Source organism: Saccoglossus kowalevskii, chromosome 5, assembly GCF_978046115.1.
Source record: "Saccoglossus kowalevskii chromosome 5, keSacKowa6.1, whole genome shotgun sequence".
Taxonomy (NCBI): Eukaryota; Metazoa; Hemichordata; class Enteropneusta; family Harrimaniidae; genus Saccoglossus; species Saccoglossus kowalevskii.
The window spans coordinates 19,066,001-19,083,484 of record NC_140645.1 but is presented as its reverse complement, the minus strand read 5'-3'; the positions used below and the strand labels follow the sequence as shown (position 1 = coordinate 19,083,484).

The 17,484-nt window shown below is 37.7% G+C and overlaps 2 protein-coding genes across 4 annotated transcripts in view; both read right to left on the bottom strand.

Annotated features, from left to right (window-relative positions):
- Positions 1 to 87: 87 nt before the first annotated feature.
- LOC102807695 (ferredoxin-fold anticodon-binding domain-containing protein 1-like) lies at positions 88 to 12,648 on the bottom strand. The gene is made up of 5 exons (XM_085499197.1): positions 12,456 to 12,648; positions 10,320 to 10,476; positions 7,062 to 7,265; positions 4,806 to 4,970; positions 88 to 2,931 (listed from the first exon to the last, which is right to left on the bottom strand). Exons 1-5 carry the CDS (start codon positions 12,646 to 12,648, stop codon positions 1,359 to 1,361), a joined length of 2,292 nt encoding a protein of 763 aa, XP_085355323.1. The 3' UTR covers positions 88 to 1,358.
- Positions 12,649 to 12,714: 66 nt separating this feature from the next.
- LOC146745848 (anaphase-promoting complex subunit 13-like) overlaps positions 12,715 to 17,484 on the bottom strand; it is a 28,338-nt gene continuing 23,568 nt past the window's right edge. For 2 of the 3 annotated variants that reach the window (XM_085499200.1, XM_085499199.1), the window contains exon 2: positions 12,715 to 12,971. In XM_085499200.1, coding sequence (XP_085355326.1) covers positions 12,715 to 12,948 — 234 coding nt within the window. In that variant the 5' untranslated portion in view covers positions 12,949 to 12,971. The remainder of the gene's footprint in view (positions 12,972 to 17,484) is intronic. The other variant, XM_085499201.1, reaches the window with a different exon arrangement.

The window sequence follows — 17,484 nt, the reverse complement described above, 5'->3', positions numbered from 1 at the left end:
CATTGTTTATGGGTCAACATACCAATGAATATCCTCGAGTGATTTCCAAATGAGTCCAAACTATAAGACACACAATTGACAAAGAGATGAGATGTTTAAGCTGAAGTTTAATTTCTTAACACATAACAAGTAGCTTAGTACATACAACTCGCTTATCAAGAAAAGAACTACCTTTCCAAATTGAAGAGTTTGAAAAAACAAAAGGATGTAATACATTAACTCTAGAGGGCGGTTTTAAAAATACACAGTAATACGAAAATAGTATGAAAACACAAGTTATCAAGAACAAACTATTTGAAAAAATACAAAAACATTTCTAATTTAATTAAGAATTGTCATTCAATTAACTGACGCCAGGTTTTCTTTTAGTCTATTGGTTGTGAATGCCAAATAAAAAATATATAGTTATGAAATCTCTGCATTTTTCTTGAAAAATTTACTAGAATATTCGCTGGTTAGTTTAGTTAACAGTTAGGCTAGATGTTGTCTATTATCATGAGAGTTTAAAAAATCTACAAGTAAATCTTGAGAGAGGTCATAAAGTATCCATAGTAATGTGCTGATGTCCAGGGGACAGCCAATCAGATAGATCACTGTCAGTTGGTGCACGCACAAGTGATAATAAAATAAATGCGATATTTACTATATGGTGGCCGCCATCTTGAATACGGCATGAAACGAAGAGAAAAGTTGTGAAATGCATTTTCCAGGTCTAACTGTAAGTCCGTCGTCACTGATTGGCTGCTGAGTTGGAGTGACAGTTTTTGGTTTCAAAAACCCCAGGAAAGTGTTCTATGTTTTTTGTGTAATTGGGTGTTCGTATGCAAGGGATTTGTCAACACAGAAACAGCAAATTCGGTCGTATTTTGTGAGCGGGTGGCTTAATATTACCCTTACAGATGAAAGATTGGTATTTTTTCTTGATTTGTATGAATCTGAAAAATGAGTTTCACAACTTGTCTCTTTATTTAGTTTCATGCCGTATTCAAGATGGTGGTCCCCCCTTATAGTTATCACTTGTGCACCAGCTGATGAGGGACGGGCCATCAACATTTGGAAAATAACATCCATTGAATAAGGTTTTGTGCAGTTTGAAACCTGCACCTCGCTTTCTTTGCTATTTTGTAAAGCACTTAATTTTGTGAGAGGAAATTTCAAAATTCAAGACACTTTAGTTGGCGTAAACCGAACAACGCGTCCACAGTAAAATCATTATTTGCATCCTATATCATTGAAATTTCTCTGATTTTGGACATACATAGTCTGTGTCATTTATATAAGTGTATACGCTTCTATTACAGCCAATATGGTAGCAGGGTTAGGTACATAGACAGACTTTCACCAAATTGAATCTAAACCTATCTAACGTATATTCCAAATCTATCCCGGAGAGCAGCTCTGAGTTGAATCTGCAACTCTGTAGCTTTACACTTAGACAGTGCCTTATCGGGTGACTGATGTACCATGCGATAACAGCGACTCTTACTTCCCGTCTTTGGGTGCACGTATTGATCCTTCAAATAAACGTTTAATATCTGGTGATGCGTTATCTCCCTCATGAGGGAGAAAAATTCGGATTCCGAAAGACGCGTTTCATTCGATCGCTCCCATATACTGATATCATGGATGTAAGCAGGTGGGTAGATACTGAAAGATTTGAAGGTTATATCATTATAAAGGATGGACTGTAAATTTAATTGATTTCCACATTTAAAATCAACGAGCGCAGTGAACTGTTGCCATAAGCGGGGATCGTCAGACCAGAGTAGACGTACGTCACTAACATCAAAAATTAACATGGCGAGAACATCTAAATTGTAACTAAACATCGTAGCATTGTCAAGTGTTCTTGCATATCCAACGGTGTGTTTCATCTCTGTGTTCTTTGACCTAACTACAATGATGTGAGAATTTCTGCTGACAGCATTATCCTCAATAAGCAGCCATGACTCGGGAACACCTGAAGTGCGTTGCCCTTCGTTTGAAATCTGACGTAACTCAATTTCAAAATTCTTCTCAGGCAGCAAAGAACGTAATAGTTCCAAGTTTGGTAGAGCATCGGTAATGACATACTGTTTCGGGAAAACGCTCACAAGTTCATGACGAATTGGGAATTTTTCAGGTTTGATAAGACAATGGGAAAAGGTCCTACCCCACAACACAGATATTTTGGGGTGAGGACCCAACTCTGAACTCTGCATTAAGTTATAAGAACAGTCAAGCGTTGGTCTTAAAATATAATCAGACCGCTGATTTGAAGCATCTTCTGCAACTTTGGTGGATGTCAACATTTCAGTTTCTTGTTTTTCTCCAATATGTGGCATTTTATTCACGGAAATGGACAATCTGTCAAATGATTCCTGTAATTTCACAGTAACCATTCCTTCACGACCTGCTCCCGTTTCAGACTCATTGAGAGTAGCCTCTGCAGCTTGAACGTCTGTCAGATTTTTCACAGAAGCCGACGCATCATCAACAGCCGCTGATGCATCATTAACAGCCGCTGATGCATCATCAACAGCCGCTGATGCATCATCACAACCAGGTGCATGTATTGCTTCAATAGACAATTGGCTTTCACGACAGTTTGCTAAATCTTTATCCCCATTATCTCTTGCTCGACTCTCGAATTCAGTATAGTTGTTTTCTTCTTTATCAGTACCAGCTTTTGAGAGTTTAACATCACACAAGACATCCTGAGATGCAATGTTATCAGTTTCAGACTTTACCATACCGAGTTCACCACTTGCTGGATCGCAATGATTAGCAGTAGGCAGTCTAAACGCATTACGTTCACCGTTATCTTGTACAATAATATCTGCCAGACTAGGATCTATGACGTTGATATCATCACCATACTTCTCCCTCACGTGATTCATCATGGCATCCCTCACCAGAACTATAGGATGCATTTCTTGCTTGAAAAGATTCCTATATAGAAAGAAAATAATACACACTTATTCATTGATTCATTTATTTATTTAAAAAACACCATGAAACGTGTTTAGCTAATTTTGTTACTCTGAAAGGCACTAAGCCTAAATATTTATAAATTCAAAGTGGTTGTTACGAAATTTTTAATGCAAATCATGACACTTTATCTGGTGAAATTTCACTGTCAGTGAATTTCAGGATATTTATCTCCACAAATGCAGAAAAAAATAGACCAATGGCCTGTTGCTCAATGGCTATTGTACAAAAGATTAGTGCTGTATATGACAAATACCCCAAAAGGCAGTGAGTGAGACAATAAAACATAATGCTAAAAGTGGAATCTTTTACAAAAATAACAGAAATATTCAATAAAAAGAACTCCAGCATGTTGAGAGAATAACATAACATGATATTTGCAATTATCTGAATTCGTAATACATGTATATACCAAGTTTTGTTGAAATATGTTGAATGGTTCTTGAAATATCACTAGCTGATATGCAAATTAAATAATTTGCATAAATTTCCACCAAAAACTAAATATATCTGGAAACTGCCCCAACACATCTATGCACCAAGTTGTATTAAAACATATTAAATGGTTCTCAAGATATAACCAAAATAGCCTAAATATTGGTATGTAAATTAGGCAATTTGCATAATTTTCCACCATAATCAATCATGTCTATGAACATTTAAATATGTTGAGTGGTTATGTTTTCATTACAATCACAATAGACCAATCAAAGAAAACTTAGAACTCCCATGTGCTATGTGAGAATGAGAAACAGTTGACAGAACAAATGGGAAACATTATCTCCCTGTGAGCATATAATTTCAATATGGCATCACTGTACAATCTTCCCAAGTTTTGTCCATTTTCCGACAACTATAGTGCATTGAGGAGAAGGTAATAAAAAAAATCATGAATTTCTGAAATTTTTGATGAATTTGGCCACTTTTAGTGACTGGGTGAAGTGTCATCCAAGCTACATGTGTACCAAAAAATTTGTAAAGTATTTGTATTTGTAAAGTATCAAAAAATTTGGACTACTGGTTTTGAAGAACAAGTCAAAAGTACTATTTTTGATGAAAAATGACAAAATATTTGCTAAAAATAGAGAATTGAAGAACACAAAATGAACAAATCTGATAGAGGTCCACCCAACGTATATACCATGCTGGTTTGAGAACAATCGGACTACCAGTTTCGGAAAAGAAGTCGAAAATAGCATTTTTGACTAAAAATGACAAAAAATATTCACTGAAAATATAAAATTGAAGTTATGGACATGAAATGAACAAATCTAATAGAGGTCCACCCAAGGTATATACATGTACCACGCGAGTTTGAGTGCAATCGGACCATCAGTTTCAGAGAAGAAGTCGAAAATAGCATTTTTAACCAAAAATTACTATTTTAAATTATTCGCCAAAATTAGGAAATTGAAAATTTCCTTACCAAATTAACAAAACCAATAGAGGACAACCCAAGGCACATGCACTATCAATATCAGCACTGTAGACCACTTAGTGTCATAGTAGCATAGAAGAAATTTTAGAGTTTTGGGGGGCTAATTTGCATAATTACCATCTACACACCAAAAATCGAGTCAAGCGGTTTGGCGGTTTTTGAGAAGAAGTCATGCACAGACAGATAGATAGATATACAGAAAGACGGACGACAGATGCAGGACAGAAACCCATTCCATAGGCTCAGTGGATCTATGGTCAGTTGAGCAAAAAATCAATCATTCCCAGTAGGATTGTGGCACTATTATTTTTGATTTTGGGAATGCCATGAATTTATAAAATTGTGATAATTCCTTGCCAGAAAAATTAAACAGTTTACAAGAACTTGGAAGGCCTACCTGTGAATGTATTCAGCAAAGCATGGGGGGCAGTTAAACTCCATATTCAGACCGTTGATAACTGCTTGTATAAATTCCCTTTGTACTGGTTCTGTAGGTATAGCTAGTCTTTTCAAAAATACATGAACCAGACTGTTTGTCGTGAAGAATGATTTATCTTGACTCCTGTAATACAAAACACATCAATGTTATACCGAATAGACCATTTTCCATTCACTACGAGAATCACGCGCTATGTGTGAAATCAATCGTAAAAACAGGACAAAGAAAGGTCATAGTGGCGTCAAACATCGTGTGGAATTCGACAAACACGAAAGTATTATGGGTGAAATTCCTCTGTCGAAGATCAGCCGGTCGATGTGAGCTACAAAATAAAAAAATTTGAGTTCAAAATCAAATCGTTCGTTTTTTGCGACCGACGTTCTACACGCGTCTTTCATGCAACTCGCAAGATCTCGCAGTTGAACGGAATACAGACTACAGACTCGTATTATGGCGGCTTGACCAGATTGGCTAATCTGCAACTGTAGACATGATGCTACTAAGAATGCACATCAAGTGGAGAACACAACCATTCTATCTGATTTATTAAGCTAATTTTTACAAATGTGGGCCACTGACCCCTTGTAGTTAGAAAACAACTTCATATGTGTTAAACAAAAAGATTGTCATGGAAACCAACCAACCCAGCACTGTCACTTTTTACTTAACCTCGTTCATGAAGATGTCACTGAAAGCATGCACTAAGACAATACAGTGATTGTGTTCTTATTGGAAAAACGTTGCATCTGTTAATTAAAATTAGGGATTTCATATCTTGCACGTTACACCAGAATTGTCTACATAAGTCGAGATATTGTAGCCACTTGATAATAGGCAATGATGGGCAACGTTTTGGTTACAAGGGAGTTCAAACCTCAGATAAATTTAAAACATATTTTTAAGCCGGCTTAACTACAGTTCACGCTGGTTCTCAAACTTAAAATATTCATTGCAACATTCTGAGCGATGTTTGTTCCAACTTCAGCTGACATTCTTCAAACCTCAGATAAATTTAAAACATATTTTTAAGCCGGCTTAACGACAGTTGATGCTGGTTCTGATACCTCCACCTTTGAAGGATACTTTAATAAACTTAAAATATCCATTCCAACATTCAGAGCGATGTTTGTTCTAACTTCGGCTGACATTCTTAATACTTAAAACACTGTCACAGGAAGTGTAGGATGGTAAAAACAGTAAGGAAAGTAAGGGAGTCACCCTTTCATATATGACAGACGACCATAGTATGCATCTACCCATGAGCCTTTGCATTTTAGCATGCGTTGTTTTCGTCGATTAGGACTCAATTCCCTCATGTGCATCGGTGACGACACCTCCGCTTTATGTATACACTTTGTTCTTTGACATACATACATGCACTTAGCATGTTAAGTTGATTGTTTGAATGGTCTTGACCATATTCAAATTACAACTGAGGACTAGTCTTGCTTGATTTTTCTGAATCACATTGAATCATTTTAAGCCTGAGGTTTCCATTCACTTTATTTAGTATACTATATTGTAAAATAATTTATTTTAGCTTGATTTAATTTTCGCTGAATAGACTTTTTTGGTGTTTTGTATGGAATTTGTTTTCACTGATTTTTGATGAGTTGAATGTAAAATATAGGAAAAAAGCTATATTCACTGGATTTTATTTTCACAGAATCATTTCCTCAGCGAAAATTAATTCCAAGCGAAAATAAAGTATTCCACAGTATTGTGTTTGTTCAATGGACCCATATGTTCAATTTACGTAAGTGTAATTTAACTAGAGTACAATAACAAACATCTCAGATTTAAACCCAGTGAGTGGATGAATAATTTAAAGATTTTAGAAATGACAAATGAATTGTGTGAAATTTGATAGCAGTTTTCGTGATCAGTTTATTTTAAAGCAGGGCAGTCGTCGTGCCGCATCCTGTTCGATATTATGGGACTCATAGCGACGTATACAATGCATGTAAAATACATTGTTTGTTTACATGAAATTCGAACACGCGCTGCGCGACGACCACCGCACTTTAACAGTGCTGTATCTATGACTAAACTTGACATATAATTTTGACAATTATTTGGATTTTAAGCTTCAATGTAGATGCGCAACTGCTTTTACCAGATTTCTGAAAACTGACCGCTATCTTCATGTAAACATTTCAATATGCACGATCCTGCCTGTCAAATTCTGACGTCATCACACGATTCTAAACATACCTAAAACCTGTACTGCTGTATTCTGGGTAATCACTGATGTCAAATGGTATAGCTTTGGTAAGGATGAGATCAGCATATGCTGCCATGGCAACCACTTGCCAACTGTTCGGCCAATGTCTTGCCGGTTTGTCAGCTGGAGTCCCGCCTTGACCTTTGCACAATGTAATGTGTACTTCACCGTCATCATGGAGAACGTCTACGCAACTGTGAAAGTGAAACATGTGCAATTAGTTTTCAAATACTGTGAAATACTTTATTTTAGCTGGAATTAATTTTCGCTGATAAGGCATTTTGTATGGAATTTATTTTCACTGATCTTTGTTAAGTTGAATGTGAAATATAAGAAAAAAAGTATATTCGCTGGATTTTATTTTCACGGATTCATCCTTTCAGCGAAAATAGCGAAAATAAATTCCAGGCGAAAATAAAGTATTCTACAGTATTCATTGGTATTCTGGTTTATCTTTTCAACTCTTTGAGCACCAAGCCAACTTGAGGCACCATCCACAAAACAGAAATGTTGCGAAAATTTCAAATTTTTTTATCAAAAACTGGAAACAATGTCACATTTTATCAGTTTGGTCCAAAATTAAGATTGAAAATTCCAAATTTATTCAAATTTAAGTGGGAGAAAAATTTGCATAAAAAAGTTACATATCTACATTTGTTTTATAATGTTGTAATGTTTTTCTGGCTGGCTTCAAAATGTATGTTTCAGGCTGAACAAATTTTTGTCATATTTTTTTAAAAATTTGTATTCACAGCTTTTTATTGTCATTCTGATTCTGAAATTGGCAGTCAGTTTATGGTTTACTTTTATTATTCAGAAATTTTGAAAAAAAATTATAATTAAAAACCAGAACGTCAATGACGTAGATGCTCATCCGGAATTTGGATATGAGAGTAGAAACTTTTAGGTTCTTTTGTTTTTTTATTTTCCTGTTAGTCTTGAATTGACATATTGTCATAGGAAAAAACAATGGTGCTGCATAGATGGAGTCATCATTATGTGTAGTTAGCATCTGTACGAGTTAAAGTGTAGTAAGAAGACCTTCTAAGGTAAAGTGTGAATATAGGTTGTGCCCAGTAACTTTGACCATTTAGGGAGAAAGTAGATGAAATAAAGGTTGTCAAATCAAATGAACCCTTATTAAAACAAGCGACCTGACAGTCACAATAGCTCATAGAGCTTGGTAATGCTATCATGATTATTGAAAAGGTTATTGAATGACTCTTACAGTGGATAAATGTAAATAGAGCTAAATGAACAAATCTAACAAAATCTATGCAAGGTATACAAACAAAGTGATTGTGTTTCAAGAAAAATTCGTAAAATAACATAAAATGAATAAATCAGACAAAAATCTAAGTCACAAAGCATTCGGGCTACCGGTTTTGAAGAAATCAAAAATTACATTTTTGACCAAAAAAAACACATTTTGGTGTAAATCAAACTTTCAATCTAATGTTTTTGTTTTAATCAACTGTAAATTACATCCTACCAGTAATCTTTATGAGAAATGAGTTTTTATAATTTCAACATTCTAAAATTTAGGTTGAGTATTTTCAGTCAGTTGAGTTTTCAAAAAGTAGAATCTACTGACTGCTAATAAAATAATTATTTTGTCACACTGCATGATGGATACTGAGGACAAAAGTCATAGGAAGTACACATGCTGCCATGCTGAGTTGTTTTTTCAGGGAGCTGGATTCGCGTGTATTTACGGTTTGGCAATCGTTCGACGAATGCCGTTTTTTACAGTAGCTGCAGGGTAACGGAATAAATCGAGTTGCAGATTTACTGTAAGTGTTGAGTTGTGGGAGGCGGTGAATTTGATCCATGGTTGGCGGTCGTCGCTGGTGGGTTTGAAGGGCTGTGTTGAGTTGAACCGTGAAACGCGGATATTTCATGGCGGCTGTTTTGAATGGCCTGCGTCCCCATGTTGAAGCGGCGACTGATGAGGGGTACTTGTCCGGGTTGAGAATATTGTTTTCATGTCCGACGTTGAGAACACGTATTTCTTGAAGCATGCATTTACTTAGCGTGGCTAATGTTGTTGAAAATTAAGCGGTAGTTTTGACAACAACATCGGGATTTCAAAGCTCGTACTGTTGTTTCTAATGCGTCATGAAATTCCCGTAAACTTGTTGCATTGTAATCCGGTGGTCGTTGGGAGGTACGTGAAATTTTGGATATCGGATATATGAGGGTCGTTGTGGACAGCGGCTTTGAAATTATCAATGAATTCAGCCCAAGTGAGTAGATCGCCGTGAAAAGTGGGTATTTCTAAATGCGAAAGACGAACTGACTTGTAGTGGGTTTGTTGATTCGGTTGTAGGGCGGCCATGTTGTGATCGAGGGGTGCTTGTTGGATGACTGGTTGTTGAAATTGAATAGTCTGGGATTCTTCGACAAACATCGAAAGTCGAGCGAAGCGGGCGAGTATTTCGACTTCATATGACTCAGTAAATTCGACGTGGTCTTCATCGTAATGATCGATGACTTGTTGGTCCCGTCCGGGTTGACTAACGCTGATAGCCGGTTGTTGACAGCTAATTTCCGTGCGAGTATTTCCCGGTACGCAGCGTTTTTGTCATTGGCATCGGGGTACTGCGTGATTAGCTCTTCAATCGGTGTGAGGACGGCTTGTAGTTGTGCCCTTGCTTTGTTCCTCCGTTGAATTAGTTGCATTGCTCTTGGCATAACGATGATTAACTTGAAAGTTGGGATGAATCGTGGATCTTCCCTGGAAGTTGACTGGTAGATGAATCAATCGACTCGCAGAATCCTGGTTTCTCGGCACCAATTTTGTGGGGATAGCCAAGAAGATCCACATGTGCGACTGCAACGATCCACCATTTTAAATTTCGTGCTAACGAGTGCATTGTGGGAGAAATATTAACTGCGCATGTGCACAAGTAGAGCGCTGCTGATTGCGCTAAGCATTCTGGGTAATTCCATTAGAAAACGTATGGAGAAGGTTTTAAATCAATGTATCAAGAAAGAAAGAATGCACCCATTGACTGCCTTAATGAACTTTATTCTCTTAAAAACATACAGATATATCACAAATAGCTAACCTAGAATCAGTGAATGGCATCCTTATTCATGGATTTTGTAATTTCTGGACGACAGTCGCCTCGCCATGGCATAGGCTCATCAGGGCTTAAGGCCAGATGAGCCAAAAAAGTTGTAAATGCATGTTTTTCACTGATGCATGAATGGTAACCAGAAATACGAATATAAGTTGGCCTTACCTACAGAATAACTGCTTCAGCAACTTCCTGTTCTGCCCAATACTGGCTTTACCGCCAACATGCGGAAAGTTGAATATAATATAGGAAAACTGTTGATCTTTGAGTGTGTGATATTTCACCAATCGTGTTGCATCTATGGCATACAGAACCGTGACACCTGATAATGAGGGAAAAGTTTTAAAAATTCAGTTTATTCATTTTTTTGATCTTGTAGCTCTTATAACAGAGATGAGAATTTTAATTTTCAGTTGAAAGTAAAGTAGCCGGGGACCAGGCTGACATTGTTAACGACTTCCGAGTCTACGTCCAAGCCATTGGTTCCGCTGGGCGACAGGGCAGCTCACTCAGAGCAAACCCAGCCAATCATGTTAATCGTTACATATTACTTAGAACACTTGAAAACCACTTTGGATTTTACGATTGCACTGAAATTAGTCGCGAACATGCTGCATTGGAGCAGTGTTCTCCCCACATAGAACAAAGCATGGCAGTACCGCCATGCTTGGCGACCCGGCCGCCACGCTTGGGCTCGGACCGCCATGCTTACAACTTCACCGCCATGCTAATAGGATGCATTGTTTACATCCTTTTGACCCGCTCACACGTAGCACTGCATAAATTATCACCGTCTACGCCACGGCGGTTTGAACTTGCCGAGACGAATTAAACAGTCCCATTGTTAAACACGTGTGAAGTACAGACGCTGTCAATGGGGAACAAATTGTCACTCAAGTTGCAAACACCGAGATCTATACGACTAAACATGTAAAGGAAAAATAGGTGATGCCGCCCGGCTAAAACGTACAATCACCGCTAGCACAGCACAGAAACGGAAGCGTGTAGAAACACGGAAACGGCGCGAGGCTGGTTTTGATGAATCGTGGATAAAGACATTTCCCTGGTTAAGGTCAATTGTTCAGGTAAGATTTCGTAATTTTAGAAATAAAATGCCAGTGTGTGTATGTTTTGCCGATCGTAAGAACACCGAACATGGTAGGCCTACACCGATTTCAATCAACATCTTAGACACGAGGCTGGTATAGACACGACATTAAAAAAAAACATCACTCGTTACTGTCAACTTTTTTTAGATTATTTATGGATATCTTCATAGATTAATGGGTACGCGTATGTTATAATTTGTCCAAGCAAAAAAAAAATCGAATTTTGTAATCTTCCGGTCACATGTTGACCTGTGTAGGTATTTCAAAGATGGCGGCCTGTCAACGTCTTGCGAACGACAGCTGCTATCATCACGCGCTATGATCGATGGAATCCCGATTTGTATACATAATTCTATCGTTACGTTTTAATTTTAATTGAATAGTGACCTCATGTTTTTTTTCCTCGAAATTCCCGAGTCTCCTTGTCGTTGACCTGACAAAACCAACATGTAAACATCATGTTTTGCAGACGAAATGCTATTCATACGGCACTGGGTTCCCGATCGTGGCACAATTCAATCGTTATGTTTACATTTATTTGAACCTCAATCCTCATTTTTTTTTTTTATTATTTTTTCCCACTAGGAATGTTGTGCAGTTAATGCTCAAAGCACGTCTATGACGAGTTTAACTACAGTAAGGCAGCCAATGTTTGGAGCACAACAAAGTCAGAAGGATTAGTTTAGACTAAGTTTTATGGAACAGTTCACATTAAATGACGATCTTGTCAAATTATGGTATATTATGTAAAGTATTATGTAATTTAAATAAAGTCTCTCATACATTTTAATACTGTCTTGTATGTTTGTTTTTGTGAGAGTGAATCCTGAAAAATATGCAAATTAGCATGCAAATTAGTATGCAAATTAGACCGCCATGCTTGCCTCTGAGCCTGGGGAGAACACTGTTGGAGACACCACGAGTTGTCTCCCTTCGACCATACACTAATACAGACTTCTTGCAGCCGACAACAATGACCCGACAGTGTGTTTACTTCCAGTGAATAAACAAGATTTGTATTCTTACCCCCCCCCCTAAAATTTTCTCCTCGGATTTAGATGTTTCAGAAAATCGACCCCTGGGTCGTAGAAATCCACGGAATTCTGTGGAAAATTCTCATCCATGCATAAATGAGGATAGTCACATGTCTTATAATAATTAACATACTGATTTGCATAAAACTATGACATACCTTTACTTCGTAGATCAATGATATTGCTAGCAGCATTTCTATGTTTCTTTGTAATCGTATCTTTCGTCTCTATACATGTGGCAACAACGCAGGATGGATCATCAACGAATCTGAGTAGCGACGTGGTGAACGAGAAGTCACCTTCGCCTAACATAAGAATCTTTCCCTTTTTAGGGTAACGACTTTCAGACATTTCTAACAAGTTTTTAGAATGTTTATCAATAACAATTCGGCATGTACTTCACGTATCACCATGACATTAATTGGACTGGTTTTGACCAGATGGATGAGTCTCGTTCAGATTCTGCAAGGCCAAGTCCGACCACTTTTCTTCCTGTTCTCGTACAGACTCTGTTGTGTTTTCGTTATCTTGGTCTATTTCTGGTAATTCTTGTTGCGGTACAGCGATATCATCATGGGGAAGTTTATCCTGTCTCCATTTGTCATCAATCAAGTCCATTAGTCTTCCGTCTCGTTGGACTTCAGAATCCATGGTTCAAAGCTGGCTGAAGGTTTCTGAAAACAAAATACATGTATGATAAAAAGATTTGAGTTTACACACTAATGACGCAACAGAATACCATGCATTGATAAAGAATTTTACAATTTGTAATTTAGTAATATGAAATTCAAATTTTATAAATAATCGGTGTAAAAACCAAGAAAAACTAGTTGTCACAACTGTTTAGTTTGTGTCTCTAGAATCTCTCCACAGCCAGACACAATCTTTACACATGTACCAAGAAGTTACCAAGATTACCTAGATTTTTCGGATTTCATTTTCACTCAAGGTGCTTACAAGATCCCCGACAAGATCGGTGCTATTAGAGGGCTCACACACAGGGGTAGCTGCAGTTCTGATTCACTTGGTTTCGCCGTCGGTTATTTCGTTCGTCGTGGTGTTAACGCGAAACCATGAAGCAACAGTTCCATCCTATGCAAGTTACCCTTAGGCTAATTTACCGAACTGAAATCAGGTCGGGCCGTAACAGCAGTTTTTTTTTTCATTATTTTTGCCTCAAGTTTCTACCTTTCTTCTGTCGATGGGTCCCGAAACTATCTCATCAATTATTTTGAGGGCGATGGTCCGAAATTGGTCGATTTCACGGCGAAAACTGTGTGAAATGGGAAAACTATGACGCCTCGTGACGTCTCGATAACTTATTCAAGATGGCGGCAAACACGGGGATTTCGCTGTAGTTTTTTGCGGTTTTCGTCGTGAAATCTATCAATTTCGAACGATCGCCCTCAAAATAATGGAGTTAACCAAATATTTGTAATACATAATGTATGTATTTATGTACTGTCAACTTCAACTAAGGGTAGGCATGGGTAGACACACTATGGACGCATGCGTAGATGACAACTCTCATGCTTTAAATGTCAGTGCATGAACTCTGGAGGTCATTGCCCATCGTCGCATGTAATTCAAACATGTGGTTATCAGTTGAAATGTACATGAATAATGTAATCAAAGTGCGCTGCCCAGAGTTTATTATATTATAGTAAAATTTAAACATTGCGCATGATATGGTATGTTATTGTATGGTTTAAATTGCATATTCACTTCATTTCGAATAAAATAATTCACAATAGGAACATCGATGAAGTATTTAAAATATTTTCCCGACATTCGGTAGACACCTGACTACTATCTTTTTCAATGATTTAAATGCGCACATGTGTAAGTTTGCAAAATTATTACGAATGCAACATTATAGAGTCAGTAATATTGAGATACTCACAGACCCAATACCCCGGGTCAGTACCCTAACAATAGTAAAAATAACTTGAGTTTGCGTAATTATTATGAAAGCAATTACAATGTTGAAATATTCAGAGCCGGTACAATATTGTAAACAAAATTGCGTAATTAGAAAAACCAGTACAGAGTTGTGTACAAGTTACGGATGTCATAACAATTTGACTAGAACGACACACAAGGCAAGAACAAAAGGGGTTGCTAAGGTAACGTACCAAACTTCGGTCAACTTACACTTGATGTCAGCATCGCAGCACAGCAAGTTTTGCAAAGAAGTACTTGAATTCAATTGCGCCCCAAAATGATGTCGCCGATCACTCAGTTGTCGCGGCGTATGTTGTACCAAATTTTGACCTTAGCTTTTTTTTCTAAGTGCATGCGACCTCTCACCAATGTATTAAAACACTTTGAATTTATACTTTGCGTGATTATATTTGGTCTACGCAGAACATTAAACTTTCTAAACATTATCTAAGACCATGCATGATGTATATTCACAAAATCATATTTTATATTATGTACGTCTTTCATTCCAAGGCTCAGGCAAATAAAACAAACGTTCTTCTGCCAACTATTATTGACTAGTTTCCAAGCTTTTGACTAAGGCAAATTTATTTAATTTTCCATTGGAAATTTTTGTGATTCTTGTAATTTCCCAGTCATTCATGGTCTTGACAATAAATGTGAATTGCCATGCGAGCCTAGAGTTAGAATAAAGGGAATGAACGCGAAGCTTTCTAATTATGCCAGCCAGTAAAATACAGAGATTTCAAATATTACAAGTCATTGTCAATGACACGTCCCCGTTCCGTTCATATTTGAGTGACATATACATTCAAAGCAGATCATGACCGAAATGCACCTGCATATGTACAACACATTGTGCTAAATCTGAACAAAATCCATCCATGCATGACTGAGATCCGGTTCTGGAATTGTGAAAATATGTGATTTTGATGCATTTTCGGCCTTAAAATGGCCATCATTCCGCTATTGTTATCATGAAACAAATGCACATATCTATTTGTGACATGATGTACCATGTGTGTGTGAAGTTTGAACTTGATCAATCCAGACATGTCTTGGATACGGATCCAGAACTGAATTCTTTAACAAAATGGCCGCCAGTCGGCCATTTCGAACTTGATCCGGAAAAAAAAAGACGTGCATCAAGGTCCTATTATGTTTAATGTCTGTACTAAATTTGAACAAAATCCATCCATGCATAACTGAGATACGGGTCCGGAATGGTGAAAATGTGCGATTTCAATGCATTTTCAGCCTTAAAGCGGCCCCCATTTGGCTATCGTTAAGCAGATCATGAAACAAATGCACATACATATTTGTGACATGATGTACCTTGTGTGTGTGAAGTTTGAACTTGATCAATCCAGACATGTCTCGAATACGGATCCAGAACTGAATTCTTTAAAACAAAATGGCCGCCAGTCGGCTATTTCGAACTTGATCCGAAAAAAAAAATGACGTGCATCAAGGTCCTATTATGTTTAATGTATGTACCAAATTTGAATGAAATCCGTCCATGGATAACTGAGATCCGGGTCCGGAATGGTGAAAATGTGCGATTTCAATGCATTTTCCGCCTTAAAGCGGCCGCCATTTGGCTATCGTTAATGAGATCATGAAACAAATGCACATACATATTTGTGACATGATGTACCTTGTGTGTGTGAAGTTTGAACTCGATCAATCCAAGCATGTCTCAGATACGGATCCAGAACTGAATTCTTTAAAACAAAATGGCCGCCAGTCGGCCATTTCGAACCCAATCCGAAAAAAAAAATGACGTGCATCAAGGTCCTATTATGTTTAATGTATGTACCAAATTTGAACAAAATCCGTCCATGCATAACTGAGATCCGGGTCCGGAATGGTGAAAATGTGCAATTTTGATGCATTTTCGGCCTTAAAATGGCCGCTATTCGGCTATCGTTAATCGGATCATGAAAAAAATGCATGTGCATATGTCCCATATAATGTGTGATGTATGAGTGAAGTTTGAACTTAATCGGTCCATGCATGTTCGAGATACAGGTGATCACGGACGCACGGACGCACACAGGGCAAAACATAAGTCCCCGTTTTCGGACTGCGTATCAGTTTTTTCAGTTTTTTTTTTTACAAACCTACCCCTTGGAAGCTTAAAGTGTAACTGAATTGGGACAATTGACTTTTTTTGTGTGCAAAATTTATTTATAAACAACATTATGAAAAAAAATCAAGTGAAAGGGTATATAAATTGGGTAAACAGTCAATGATATTCCGAAATCGCGCCACGCCCCCCTCTCCCATCACCTTCGAGTTTTTTCGGCATTACGAGTGTAACCGAAATGGCGCCACCAACGGGAGCATAAAGCATGAGCTAGCTAGCAGACAGGATTGTTTATCATTTTCCATACGCACGCGTTTCGTAAACATATACAACGAGTTACCAAGATCGAGAATTCTTACAAGTTACCATCATATACAACGAGTTACCACGATCGTTTTCATGGGGAAACGCTGTGTTGTTGGCGGGTGTAGTAACACACACGGCGATCGCGTAAGTCTTTATGGGTTCCCAAAAGATTCGAATTTATGACATCAGTGGACCAAAGCCGTCAAGAACACCAGGAAACATTGGGATGGACCTTCTCCATATACCGTTATTTGCAGTGTCCATTTTACGCCCGAATCATTTGTTGATCCACCATCTGGATTCGTTATGAATTATTTGGGTTTCGGGAATAACTGTGTAAATAACCAGAAGAATAATATTTTCCATGTAGAATATGAATATTAATTTGCTTGAAAAGTTTAGAATGTATTCATGTTATTATGCCAGAGTCGAAATAACTAGATCGATCGTGGAACAACAACAACAAAACACAAAATGGCGATTGGAAAATGTAAGCACTGGACGCATTCACCATTCACGTACTTTGTGTCTTTACATGATTTCTTCAGAAGATCAAGAAACTGAAAATTGCACACTGATATGTGTTTAGAATTTGGATGAACAAAAGACAGAAACTGGAAACCAAGCCGGTCACGATGTTCAAACTCTGTGTCACGGTCATTTTGGGAAGGTACACGATCACCCACATCGCGTACTTTTCTTGCAGGTTCAAACCTGTATGGGCCAATTTGTCCCTGGCACTCTAAAACAAAATCGTGACATCTCTCATTGTCATCATACTCTTCGATTTCATAACTCTCGTCAGACGATAACATAGATTCCGTGTCGCTTTCCGAGCACTGCATACG